The sequence below is a fragment of the Pituophis catenifer genome, unplaced genomic scaffold (assembly GCF_029215685.1).
Source record: "Pituophis catenifer annectens isolate HBS135680 unplaced genomic scaffold, rPitCat1.0.hap2 SCAF_1, whole genome shotgun sequence".
Classification (NCBI taxonomy): Eukaryota; Metazoa; Chordata; class Lepidosauria; order Squamata; family Colubridae; genus Pituophis; species Pituophis catenifer.
Genome location: NW_027256881.1, coordinates 54,863,362 through 54,877,790, shown reverse-complemented (window position 1 = coordinate 54,877,790; position 14,429 = coordinate 54,863,362). Strand labels below are relative to the sequence as shown.

General features: G+C 39.4%; 1 protein-coding gene across 3 annotated transcripts in view; it reads left to right on the top strand.

Annotated features, from left to right (window-relative positions):
* Positions 1-2,300: 2,300 nt before the first annotated feature.
* Positions 2,301-14,429, top strand: part of CLIP4 (CAP-Gly domain containing linker protein family member 4) — a 50,723-nt gene continuing 38,594 nt past the window's right edge. Inside the window, exons 1-2 of one of the 3 annotated variants that reach the window (XM_070932440.1) lie at positions 2,301-2,373; positions 8,907-9,060. In XM_070932440.1, the coding sequence (XP_070788541.1) occupies positions 8,928-9,060 (133 nt within the window). In that variant the 5' untranslated portion in view covers positions 2,301-2,373; positions 8,907-8,927. Of the gene's footprint in view, positions 2,374-2,435; positions 2,468-3,081; positions 3,165-8,906; positions 9,061-14,429 lie in introns of those variants that run through there. The other 2 variants (XM_070932441.1, XM_070932442.1) reach the window with 2 other exon arrangements.

Below are 14,429 nucleotides of genomic sequence, written 5' to 3'. Positions count from 1 at the left end.
AATAGTTGTATGGTTTAGAACTCACCACTTCTGGTTATTGTTTCAGGATTTTTATATAATTTTATCCTTTAAAATTATATCCTTAGATAATCATCCTACATTTCTTTTTATGATTAGTCCTTGACCATAATTAATTATATAATCAAGAACCAGAAATGCAGAGAAATTATAATATTTTTAGTTCCTAATAGGTTACCTAGAAGTCAGAAAGACCAAGAACTGGCTGTAGCATGGCTTCTTTCTTTATAACTAGTTCAACTGGTTGTTTTTTGTGTGATTCCAAGAATATAAAATTTAGTCACTCCAATAGAAAAATCCTACATTAGAAGAATTTTATGCCACTTGAAGCTGAAACTTTATTCTTTGAAGGTATACTCCCTCCAACTATGAGATATTGTTCAAATTGGCTTTAGTGATTTTTCTTCTTTAACATAGCACACCACATAATTATCTCCATGTTTCTCAATATAAAATGTTCCTCTGCTTTTACTTTCCACTTACTAGAGAAATTAGATAATTTGCCTAAAGGTTCAAGTTAACAGAGTTTTAAATGCACATACCAGCCGCTTCATTTCATTCCAAAATGGAAAGCAAGAGACACCCTGGAAAATTTGCCCAATTAAATGTAGTGTTCTAAATCAGAGCAAGAAAAGGCAAGAAGCTATAAACAAAGCAAGTGCATTTGGCTCCTTCCCCTTTTGCACATACACTTTAACATAAATATTGGCTATTAAATGCTGCATTTTTTGAAAAACTAAAACCTTCACAGGGCTGTGTAGTGGGCCATAAAGGGTGCTTTGCAGGATTCATTGACAGTACACCAATAACATTTGTGCATGTCAAAATGTGTCTGTCATTCATTATATCTTTAAAAGGAGCAACGAATGGAATTGGGTAGGTTTCATGAAGCAGCATGGAAGAGCTGCTGAATCCTGATGGATCAATTACCTGCTTTATAAATGTACTCTACTATGTAATCTTAGATTTTTTCCTGCAATTTTACGTATAATATAACCATATTTAAATTTTAAATATTATTTTTTGTAATTTTAGATGTTATCACACTTTACATAATTTTAGAGTCTACTGTGTAACTTTATATCCACTGTATAGATGTAGATTGCTCCTTCTGATCTAGTTAGGTTGTTTTATAAATTTAACTGGTCTTAAATTTTATTTACTATTTACTAAGATTTATAAATAGTCGAAGAACACATTGCTTATACTAGTCTAAGACTGTCATAAATTGGCTCTCAGCTGACAGTCAGCTGACTGGCTGAGTTCCATTATATTCCTCTGCTTGCTTATTTTATTAGAGTATTTACTATCAGAATCATAGTTTCTTATTCAAGGGGGAAAAGGATATTCTTTTGCTCCTCTTTAAATGCGCTTGCTTGCGGCCACAGCTACTTAATTCCATCTAATGGGAGATAAGGATAAGAATAGTTTTATTCCATCTAAAAATAAGAATACTGTAGTTTAATTCCAATAAAAAAGCCAGTACAAATTTATAACCTATTAGCACAATGCTACGCAAGTTTATTCAAAATTCCAATCTAAAGGGTTTACCTCCTTAGTATATGCCTACTTGGCAGCACTGTAAAATGCCTATTTTGATATTATACGAAGCAATAAGTTATTTTTGAGAAAGAGAACATATTACTATATCCTATTATCATTTAATGATAGTGTAAGTTCCTAAAAAAAAGGACAAAAATAAGTGTTGGGGATGTAGTAATCAAAGTAGACAGATAAAGTTACAAAAACAAAGTGCTTTTAGGTCGCCTATCCTATATATATGCTTTTACGAGCCTACGCTCTGCAATGTTTACGACGCTGCGAAAGTCCTCCCCCTCCATCAGCTTTGAAACCAGACCCAAATTGCTTGAGACCCGATGAAGCCGTTCGAGTTGCTTTCCCATCGAGGTCTGCACATGCGCACCTCTTTCTTCTTCGTCTTTATAAAACTGAAGAACGAACGCTGGCCATCGGATGTGGGCGTGGCTTCAGGTGCTCCCCCCACTCCACCAGAGCTAAACCACTCAAGAGGCTCATCGGACGGCGAAGGCCAGGGAAGAAGGAATCATGGATATGCAAAAGATCTCAGATAAGGGGCGGAGTTAACGATACGGATTGGCTAGGCCGGACAGCAGCGTGCTGGAGTGGGAGTGAAGGTTAGTGACGGGGAGAATCTTGTTGCAGATACATTGCTGCATGGGGGTGGTCGGGGGCGGGGCGTAGGAAGCTTAGCGGGACTACCTGATCTTCCATCTCCGACGTCTGGGCGGTGGGCGGGGCCCCAGATTGGTGGGCGGGAACTTTCCCCTCGGTTCTCTTGAGCTTCGGGAGCCGCAGTTTCGGAGGGGACAGCAGGTGAGGGCGGCCGCGGAGGGGGGGTGGGAATTGCTGCTGCTGCTTTCTTCGTGCGGGTTATCTGGAAAGACTTCGGGACAGAGCGTGCCGAAGGGTTGGTCCTCATTCCCTAAATCGGAGGCGTGGCGTGGGTGTAGACGGGGGGGGGAGGCAGAATGACGCACTGGGGGGGGGTTCGAGGATATGCCCAGTTTTGTGGTGTGAGAGGTGGGCGAGTGGGTGGGTGGGGGGAGAAAGGAGTGATGTCACGTGGGACCCCCAACGTCTGAAAGGAAACCTGCCGTTTGGCTGCACGTGCACCCGGTGGCGCGGTGGGAAGCCGGTTTGCGTGCGCTTGTTATAACCGCTGATTTCGGGAGCGCGTCTTGGGGTTTGTGGCAAGGTGGGGGCGAGAGATGAAACAGTGGCGATGTTTGCGGGCAGAACCGGGAGCCGAAGCCAAGACAGCTGGAGTGGCACCCAGGATGTGTTTCTGAATGTATAAAAGGGTTATGCAACTGAGGTTCTTACGAAGGGAGGAGGGGTGGGACTGCTGTGGTATCCTCTGAAGGAGCCCTTCCCCATTTCCCACGATCAGCTGCATCTTTATCAAACCCGTAGTACAAATAGCCTCTTTTTTCTTTCTTTCTTTCTTGTTTTTTACTAAGGCCCAAGACTTTTTAAGTCAGACTTGATTTTCTCGCCCCCTGGTCCGCCTAAGGTATGCCAAGAAGGAACAATTTCACTAATACAGCTTTAATAGGTGTCATGTCTTTAAAGTGGAGGTATTTAAGGTAAAACGGCAGGCTAAGGTAGATTGACATTGAAGTTACTCTTCTGTCCATTTGCTACTGATTAATTGAAGTCGGATTTAATTTGAGCTAATGGAAGTATTGTCCTATGTGTAAAGCAGCCAGATAGAACAGCTTTCAGTCCTAGTACTTTTTTTTTTTTTCTATTTTGAGGAACTAGCCTGGCTACTTCTTTGACATACCAAACTTTTTGTGACATCATTTCTGTTTAATAATTTTCTGCCAGTATCCCTCTATTAAATGAACAGATAGTATAACATTATTTTAATAATCATGTTTATGTTTGAACATTCAGAAGCACAGTCATTTATTGGTAGAACAGGAAACGCCCCTTAATTTATGAAGATTAATAAATGCCTTCCATGTCAAATTAGAAATGTTTCTGTGGTTAGGTTTATTATTTATGTATTATATTTATATCCAATTGTAACAAAAAACCCTTCTGATTTCTGTGCAGTTATCACAATATAGAATATTAATTTTAAAGGCTCTGCAACTTGCTGAAACTTTTTAACAGAACTGTTGGTGGTAGTTGATGAAGCTTGTGCTATATTTAGTAGCAGGATAAGACCTAATGGTGTTTAATGCTATTTGCAGCCTAAACTATGCACAACTAAAATGTAGACTTTTTCTCCAGTAGATTTTGAATTCTTTAGTTATTCACTAAATGAAATCAAGTAGATTTAGGGCTAGCACATTTAAGATGTGGAATCTGTTGTACCATCCTCTGAGGAGTGAACAAACTCACTGAAAGATATCCAGTGTGTGATGAATCTGAGCCTAGTTACGGGTGGCTTGGCTTCCTTCAGATAACCTACATGCAGCTGGTGAGCTGAAAAGCAAAACTTGTTTTGAAGGAAGATGTGATTCATAGCCAAGTCCGTCAAAGATATATTTGCCTTTTCTTTTCTTACAAAGCTCTTATTAAGTATTATTGGAGAATTGTTTTGCTAATAAATAATGCTTACTATATTCACAATTTACAAAACATAAGATCTGTAACTTTAAATATTTCTGTAAGTCACCCAGAATTATTGATGAGTAGACAGCCTATTAATTAAAGTAGAAATAATATCTAATTTACAATTTAAAATAATATAAATTATTTTATATTCTTAAATGTATCTTATAATCTACTAAAATAGTAGATTTAACCAGTTCAAATATTCTGGAGAGTGTACAGTACTATAAAAGTGGATTGAAAAATGGCCACCAAAGAGGTCTTTATCATTCCTGAATTTATCTGGAAAGAATTAATTACTCTAATGAATTCCAATATACTCAGAATTACACATGAGAATACTCTTCCACAATTTACAGGATTACATTTTGAAATGTAAGGAGTAGACTGAAAGTAAACAACAATAAGATCATGTCCTGAACTTATGTATAATTCAGAGAAAAATAGTTTTCAAAGTCAATAATTTGCCAAATATACTTTCTAGTCAGCTCTGAGTGCTAAGACTTTACGGTAGAATATGTGCAATATGCTATATCATATCCTTTTATGATACCTGATTTAATTACATAGTTCACAATACCCAGATACTGGTTTTTGGCCAAGTCTAAAAACACTAGAGAATTCCTGGAAACCTGGCACTCGGACAAAACAGCCACCAACAGGCACATAGAAGTAAACAACACACACACACACACACACACACACACACACACACCACATTCCAAAGTCAAAAAGCCAAAAATGAAAGAAAAACCAAAACACCACCCTACCAGCACTCAACACCCAGATAAACACCAAGATTAATACAAGAACAGCAATTGTTTACTTGTTTCGTTCGTTTACAATATCCCAATAAGAAACTATCAACTCAGACAAACTAATAGTAAACAGCCTAATCAAAAAACCGCCAAGAACACTGTCAGGGCAAGCCACTAGTATATAAAAAGAGAACAAACCCTACACCAGTGGTTCCCAAGGTGGGCCCATGGCCCACAGGGGGGCAATTTGATTTTTAATGGGGGCAATTTGGAACCTTGTTTAAACCAAGTTAATGGCCTTTTAGGCTTCCTTGTGAGTAGGAGTTCACTTTTTGAATAGTAAGAATTATATGTCCGAGGGGGGCATCAGGATTTTAGAGATGTTTAGGTGGGGCATGGCCAAAAAAAGGTTGGGAACCACTGCCCTACACCTTTGTAGCACTGATGTTATCTTGTTTGGTAATGAAACATCTGCCAGAAAACAGCTAAGCTCAGAGAGCAGCCAGATATATCCTGAAGTAAAACATTGTATTATAATATGCTCTATCAGAGAAATAGCTGGATTCATAAACATATGAAATAAATAAATTTATAAATATAAATTAAAATTTATTGGATAGAATCCTGAAAAAAATTCCTTCAAAATACTAGTGGAATTGGAATCTATAAAAACAATAGGTCAAAAAAAGAAATGATGGTTGCTGTCTTATTTTATATATCGTTTCACCAATCTATTTCTTAAAATAACAGACATCCCCAAGTATATGAAAGCATAAAAGCGAATCGACCAGTTGTAATTATGTTTAAGGAATATTAAAACTTTTATGTATTTTGGTAACTTTTGTTTTATGTATTGTTGCAGTGCACTAAAATTGGCTCATTGTCTTCAGAAGTCTGCAGAATATAATTCTCAGATAATTTACAGTTATTGACCCAGATGTACCTAAGGTAGCGGATTGCAATGAATCAAGCTAATTAGAACTGTCCTCTAGAAATGCAGAAAAACAGTACTTTTCAGAAGTTGTCCTAATATATTTTTCTATATTTAACTTGGAATAATCAGTAGATCATGGGATAGCAGTTCTAAAACAGAACGTATACATTCTAAGATACCTGGAAAGAAAAGGGAGTGTTTTTCTGCTTTACCTAATTTCTTTTCATAAAATACAAAAATATTAGTGAAACAAATTGACATGAATTTAGATATATTTCTGCCAAATCTAAGAAACAAGTGAAGGGTTTTACTTAAGTCCATGCAAATGATAACAGAAGGCTGTTAAGAAAACATTTCATTCGAAAAAAAATGGATTCTGAGTCTTACATTCCCTCTTTCCCATTTTTCGTAAGTATTTACATAAACTTCACTTCAGAGTTTTGCTTTACTTTAGTAGCCTAAAGTATCGACCTCTTGTTCAGTGGCCAGTCAAAGCTACAACAGTGCTGACAAAGGAGACTTAAAACCAGTCCTTTGAATTCTGGCCATTACAGCACCCTTGTGGTCACATGATTGTAATCTGGGTGCTTGGCAACCAGCTTGTACTTATGATTGGTGCAGTATTCAGTGGTCACACAATCAATTTTCCCTGCTAGCTTCCTACAAGGAAGGTCAATGAGGAACCTGGCAGGAAAGATAGTAAGTTGCTTGCAGCATCCACTGCCTAGCAGCAGCCAACCCCAACTCCATTATGCTTGTACTATACTTCATGGGCTACTCATGTACCATCCCCCTGCCCAGCAGCAGCCACTCTTGTTCCTGTGCTGGTCACTCCACCTGGTAACAACTGGCCCTACCTACATACTTGCCTGCTGGCCTGCTTGTCACCTGGAACTCGCTTAATATGCTTAATGACAGCAATGAGGAGTACCCAGATTCCTGTAGCAAAATGATGCAGTACATGTGACCTCATGCTTTATGAGAATTTCTGATCCCCATTAATGTTAATCAAGGATTAGTTGTAAATCATAGAAGTATTCATGTTTTATGAATTATACTGTGAAATAACTTGGCAATTTTGAAGCTAATAGCAGCTGAATAGTAATATAATGTCAAAGTAGTATATGAATAATGGTATGTTTCCTTTAGTGCATTTTTTGGGGTGGGGAAGTCTTCAAATTAGTGTGAATCCTAGAAATGTCTGGATGAGTTCCTGCAGTTTTCTTGACAAGATTTTCAGAAGAGATTTGCCATTGCCTTCTTCCCTTGGGTGAGAGGAAGTGAGTGGCCCAAGGCCACCCAGTGGCTGGAAGCTTGGTGAGGCAGTGGCTTAAAGACGCTGGAAAAAGTCTGTGCTCTGGTAGTTCAAGTCCTAGAACTATGTGACGGGGTGAGCTCCTGCACTTGCCTTGACTTCTGCCAAGTTTGAGAGCCTGCTACATGCAAGTAGATAAATAAGTACCACTTCAGTGGGAAAAATAATGGCAATTCATGTGGAAGTACGAATGCAATCGATGCTAGATCTGCACGAGGGCAATGTTCGAATGCGAGGTGACATTGGTAGAGGGAAAAAGCCCTGGATGCTGCTGCTGAATGCTGTTAGCCATTCTGAGTGCATCCTAGCTCACCCCCTGTGGTGCACTTTTAGATTGCGTATGAGCGTGAACCGAATGGACTAGCAGTCTTAGGCAGGCAAACAACTATATAGTAACACTATATGTAGTCTCCTAGCTAATGTACCATCATCTTAAGCTAAATAAATCCTGTGACTTCGTGCCTAAGGCAGGATTAGAAGTGATAGTCTCCTGGCTTCTAGCCTGATGTCTTAACCATTCCACAAAATTGACTCTCATGCATTTAAAGTATAAGTATTTTTCTTATCCCATGAATGAGAAACACTTCTCTTTTGACTTGGTGAAATCTATGCAAGTCTGACTTTAATTATATTTATAGCTTTTTTTATCTTGAGTGCTATACATTGGCTCATACATTAATTTCCCACAGAATAGTTGATGTATGTTTACAAAGAATCCTGTAATGAATTCAGGTGATCAGCAATAGCTTTATATTTACATACGGATAATAGTCATCCTGCAATCCTTCATTCTATTTAAAACCATCCCTTACTATTAATCTATAATACTAGATTACAGATTACTCTTCTTTAATCTGTATTATAGATTATTATACTAGATTATATACTACTATAAAGAACACAAAATGCTGTTCAATGACAAACCTTTTATATTCTTTTTAAATGCTTCATTGCATTAAAAACAGTGAACAAACAGGTTTTTATTTCTATAACTTCATATTTGGGGAAAGTATTTTATTATCTACCTTACTTAGAAGTGACCTTAAAGTTATTTCTGTTGAAAAGTAAATATTTAATTAAAAATTAAAGATGCAATGCTGTTACTGTTAGCAAGTCTTTGTGAGACAGAAAAAATAATATCCTTTGAGAAATCTTTCCTACATTTTGCTCCTCAGTTCTCTAGAAATAGTTCCTAAATTTTAGATTTAGGAACTATTCATTCTAAATTTCAGTTCAGAAATTTCAGACAGAATTCTGTCAAAAAGATTTGACAGAACTATTAAAAGAAATAGAATATGTAAACAAAAAATTAAGATTTTCAAAGAATGGATATTTAATCACATGTGTCATAACTTTATGTCTGTAACAAGTAGGTTCTTGGCCTTATACTCCATGATTTTCAAGCAATGTGAGGACCAAATTTTATCTAGAAAATTGCAAGAAAATAATTTTTGGATTTAAGATCATATGCAATATTATATTTCAATTTAGATAAGGAGACCTGCTAATCCTATACCATATTGTCAATTAATAATGCCTTGCTAAGTAAGATTTCATTCTGCCTTAGTTTCATCTCAACCTTGTTATAAAATTCTAATATTTAGGAGCGATTGATGATGCAATGACCTATGAATTCACACGATGTTCAAAATATTTGGAATCTCTTAATTATTAGTATATTTTAGTAAGTAACAGAAATACAAATTACATGAGCAAATAATATTTCAGGTCATTTGTCAATTGATGAGATATTTTTGAAAAAAATCCTTTTTAGCCAAAGGTGGCTTTCTAAAAGATGACCATAGAAGAACTTCCTGACCCTTCTGAAGAAGAAGTTTCGTTAAGTAGAAGACACCAGTATTTTATCTCTGGCTCCGAAGATTCAATTACACATTCAGTCTCTGCTGCACCAATGCCTTCAGAATATGGTAAGACTATTTATAGAAGGAGATAACTTTGCAGAGCTGTTTTCAGAATCTTGAATGAGTGGAGATTGATTCCAAAGGGATGCTCGGAACTTAAAATAAAACTAATCAACATTATGTGGGAAATATTACAATTCTTTTCTTAAAATGTGCTGTATGCTAGATGTAGTGAATTATCTTTCTCAGAATAGCTTTATTATACAGTATAAACAGTGCACAACACACATCTTGGAAAATCATTTGGTTTCCAGCAGAAAAAAGTAGTTTGGTATGAACTATATAAAATTGTTTTCCCAGGGTATCAAGAGCAATTTTGAGTGCTATGAGAAAAAATTGTCCAAGTGTCATGGAAGCTGTTGTACAATATTTTATATGCTAATCATGTGAAAAACTGATATTGTGTAATATATTAGAACTTCTTTCCTCTTTGGACATCTTTTCTTGGTGCAAGACTAGAAGCAAGCAGGTGAATAACCTCTTACCAAATAACCTCTCACAAAAACAAATTATTTCAGATTTGCATATATTGTAATTAATTAAATCATATTGCAATTAAATAAATAAATAAATAAAATGTATAATTTAATAAATAAAATGCCTGGACGTCAGAGTATGCCTAGGATCATTGGCATTAACTCCGGAGCCGCAGAAAGGGCTCAATAAATAAAATGTATAATTTAATACAAAGCTAAATAAATTGTTAATGAATAACAAATAATTTGGTTCTGCAACCCAACAAGATAGACACAGACTTCAGAAGATAATTAGAACTGCAGAAAAAACAATTACTACCAACCTGCCTTCCACTGAGGACTTGTATAATGCACGAGTCAAAAAGAGGGCTGTGAAAATATTTACAGACCCATCGCATCCTGGACATAAACTGTTACAACTCTTACTCTCAAAATGACGCTATAGAGCACTGCACACCAGAACAACTAGACACAAGAACAGTTTTTTCCCCAACACTATCACTCTGCTAAACAAATTCCCTCAACACTGTCAAACTAGTTACTAAGTCTGTATTACTATTAATCTTCTCATCGTTCCTATCACCCATCTCCTCCCACTTCTGACTTTATGACTGTAACCTTGTTGCTGGTATCCTTAAGATTTATATTGACTGTTTCACTATGACTATCATTAAGTGTTGTACCTTATGATTCTTGACGAAAGTATCTTTTCCATAACGCTGCTCCTCCAATCCATAGTACGGGATCTTCTTCCTTCCTGTTACTAGGGAACTGAGTGCAGATCTCTTTCAACATTTCTTTTGGCCACGCCCACACTGCCTCTCCTACGCCAGTCTTTCTCACTCAGTTGCTGAGGGAACTTCTATTTTTTCTAGCTCTGCATTTAATAGCCTTAATTAGATCTTTTATTTTAGTTTTTTATTTTTCTCTCAATCATTATTAGAAGGAGCTGCTACAAGGGATTTTGATTGCTGTGGAGGGGCGGTAGCGTGTCTGGGGCGCCAGATCGCTCTGTTTCCTCTATTAACTGTCAGCAAGCCGGATTTTGTCCCAGCTGGGCAGATCCGTGTTGTTTCAGCCGCGGGCGTATCGTTGACTGACTGGTGAGCTGGCATAGTCACGATTGCCTCAGCTCCGCCCTTTCTGCGGCTCCGGAGTTAATGCCAATGATCCTAGGCATACTCTGACGTCCAGGCATTGCCTCCTATTCAGCCGGATATTAAAAAATTTGAAATCAGCGCTCGTGGACGATCGTCGCTGCCGCGGCCGCCATTTTGGATCGTTGTTGTGGGCGGCCGCCATTTTGGATGCGCTCCGGCTCTTAATCAAAGCTCCGAAGAGATTTCAAAGGTAACGGGCGTTTATCTGGACACTAAATGCAGCCGCGGCCGCCATTTTAACAGCAAATTAGGACGGCCGCCATCTTGAACGCCCCTTTTATATGCCCTTAACGTGTTTTCAAACGTCGTTTGAGCTGTGTGGCTCATTGAGGGTGACTATTCAGGAGCTTGGAGGCGGCTTTTAAGGCTTTTCCAATTGGCCTGGCCACAGACCTGGATTTAGTTTAACCCTATTCAGCTGACAGTCTTCATAGGCAGTTCTGACCTGATTGTTTGGCCAGCAGTCCTGAATTTATAAACCTCTGGACTCTTCTGTTATTTAAATTGACAGATTCTTTATTATTCTATCAAATAACTGTCTAAATACCATCATTTCAGGATGGATGACTATAATCTTTCTTCTGAATCAGAACAAGAGGCCAGTCTTATGCCTGCGCAATCTAAAAAGCAGACTAGGTCAAAAAGACACAAATCAAGTGAAACAGCCTCTAAATCTTCCCACAATAAGGAAGAAATGAGGCGCCACAAAGCACTAGAGAAGCAGTTTGAAAGGGCTAGTCGTGCCAAAAAGACGACATCTAGTTCTGTACTATCTACTGAACCAGTTCCTTCCACTTCTGCTTCTCTGCAATTACAAAAAGATTGTGGTCTCCAGCAGTCAGCTGAAATTGAATTTGTTCCTAACCAGGATTCTGGCCCTTCTGGTGTGTCTTTGGCACCACAACCAGACCAACATTTGCAGACCAGAGGTGAACCTTCTGCTACATTTACCCCGACTGCAGCCGGGCTTCGCCCGGATGATTCTGCCAGCCAGATGGACTTTCAATATCTTTTGTCCGATGCTCTGGCAAAAATTATTTCTGCTGGATTGTAGCATGGAGCTGGCAATTCTCAAATGTAAGCGCTCAATCAACGATCGCAGTTGCATCCTTCTACATCTTCTAATCAGACTGCCAAAGAGCACGTTGAATATGTGTCTTCAGATGAATCTGACCAGGTAGCAGATTGTCCAGAAGATATTGAGTTTTCTGAAGATGAAGATCTGCCACCAGAGAAACCAGTCTTCACCGGTCTATTCAGGCCTTCTGTTTTTAAGTCACTTTTGCATAAAGCAAAGGTAACTACACAATTTGGTATGACACCCAAAGCACCTGATACGACCAAACAGTCTTCAGCGACACATGATGCCTTATTTCAGGTGTCCAAACCCGAAAAAGATGCTATTCCATGCCCACCATTATTTGCGGATGTGATTCAAAGTGCCTTTGGTCAACCTGGATCGTTGACAGCTCCAAGTGGTTTAGATAAAAAGCTTTACTGTGCGGAGTCAGAGATGGAAGATCTGTTAGCTTTACCATCTGTGGATGAACCAGTAGCCAATCTTTCAGCAACTTCTTCTGTCACAACAGATGCATTAGATGGCCTGAAATCTGAAGATAAGAAATTCGAGTTGGGATTCAGAAAGGCACATCAGGCGGCTGCCTGGGCAATAAAAGCAGCAACTGCTACTTCATTTTTCAACAGGGCTTCGTTAATATGGCTTCGTCAGTTACAAGAGCGCTTGCCTGATGCTGAAAAACGCGTTCACCAAGACATCAATAAGTTGGTTGCTGCAACCGAGTATTCAGCGGACGCTTCGCTGAATGCAGCGAAGTTCGCAGCTCGGGCTTTGGCATCGACAGTAACCAATCGCAGGCTCTTCTGGTTAAGAAATTGGAAAGCTGATACAAAGGCCAAGTGGAAGTTGGCTTCATCTGCTTTCAAGGCGCCTTCTCTCTTTGGCAAGGCGCTCGAACCTCTATCAGTGGAAGACAAGGAGAAACGAAAAATTTTACCATCATCTTATCGTAGACCGGAACGCCGGTATGTACCATATACTCAGAGGCAGCCATTTCGGACCAGTTCCGGGCCCAGTGGGTCCTATAACCAAAGATCCTATTTCCCGTCTTCTGACCGGGGGCCTGATAGACAAGGGTTTAGAGACCGTCAACGCAATCAATCCTCTGTCAAAAGACCGTTTAGAGGTGGAGGTTTCCGATCCACAAAAAGGGGCAAATGACTCGAACGCCCCAGATGCCATTGGTGGACGTCTTCAAAAATTTTGCCACCAATGGGAATTGTCCACTTCCGAGGAGTGGATCAGACGTACAGTGCGCCACGGACTTTGTTTGGAATTTATAGACTTGCCTCCCAGTCGTTTTGTACGCTGTCCGATATCACCGCTGCCTCATCATCGTCAATTGATGAACCAGGAAATAGCTCATCTGTTGGCAATAAGAGCAATAGAACGGGTCCCCGTGCATCAAGAAATGACAGGTTTCTACTCCACCCTGTTTCTGGTGACCAAAACATCAGGGGGACACAGGGCCATCTTGAATTTAAAACACCTGAACAAGTCAATTTTATATCGAAGATTCAAGATGCAGTCCCTAAGCTCAATCTTGACATGCATCAGACAGCACGATCTACTTCAATCTCCACATATCTCCACATTCCGATACATCCGGCGCATCACAGATATCTGAGGTTTGAGTACAATTCACATCATTACCAGTACTGCGCGATGCCATTCGGGCTTTCCTCAGCGCCCAGAACGTTTACCAAGTTAGTAGCAGTTGTAGCAGCGAAGCTTCGTTCCATCCCAATTTGTCTCTTATGCTACTTGGACGATGTTCTAGTCCTTTCATCATCGACAATTCAAGCCACAAAAGACATGGAACAGGTGATCCGTGTGTTTCAGAACCACGGTTTTACCATAAATTACAAAAAGAGCCATCTAGTTCCCACGACACGGCTTCTGCATTTAGGAGCGGTGATAGATACGGAATTAGGTCAGGTGTTTTTATCACCGGAAAGGGTACAAAACATCAAAGCATTAATAATACAAATACGATCCCAACGGAAAGTTCCTCTTCTCCAACTATCCCAGTTGTTAGGGAAGATGGTGTCATGTATTGCCATAGTACCGTGGGCTCGGAGACACATGAGACCACTACAGTGGTTTCTGTTCCCATTTCAAAAATCGGGACGCAGTACGACACAGTCTCAGATTCTACTACCACCTCAAGTGCGCTTGTCTCTCAAGTGGTGGGCTTCTCCGGCACTTCAAAAAGGTTGTGTGTTTCTCGAAGTAAACCGTCTTGTGATAACATCGGATGCAAGTCTAGTAGGATGGGGAGCCCATCTGTTGGATCAAGTGGTACAGGGTCGATGGTCTCCTATAGAAGCAACAAACAGCATAAACTGGCTGGAACTAAAAGCAGTTCGCCTTGCATTACGACACTTTTGTCACTTGCTGAAGGGTCAACATGTATTGATAAGGACGGACAATATAACAACCAAAGCTCATATCAATCGGGAGGGAGGTACTCATTCTCAACCCCTTATGATCGAAGCAGAACGTCTACTGGCATGGGCAGAGAGACACACGGCATCTCTAAGAGCAGAACATATTTCCGGAATAACGAATGTACAAGCAGACTGGCTCAGCCGGGAACAGCTGGATCCAGCAGAGTGGCGTCTTCACCCAGACAATTTCCAGGATATAGTTCAGAGGTTC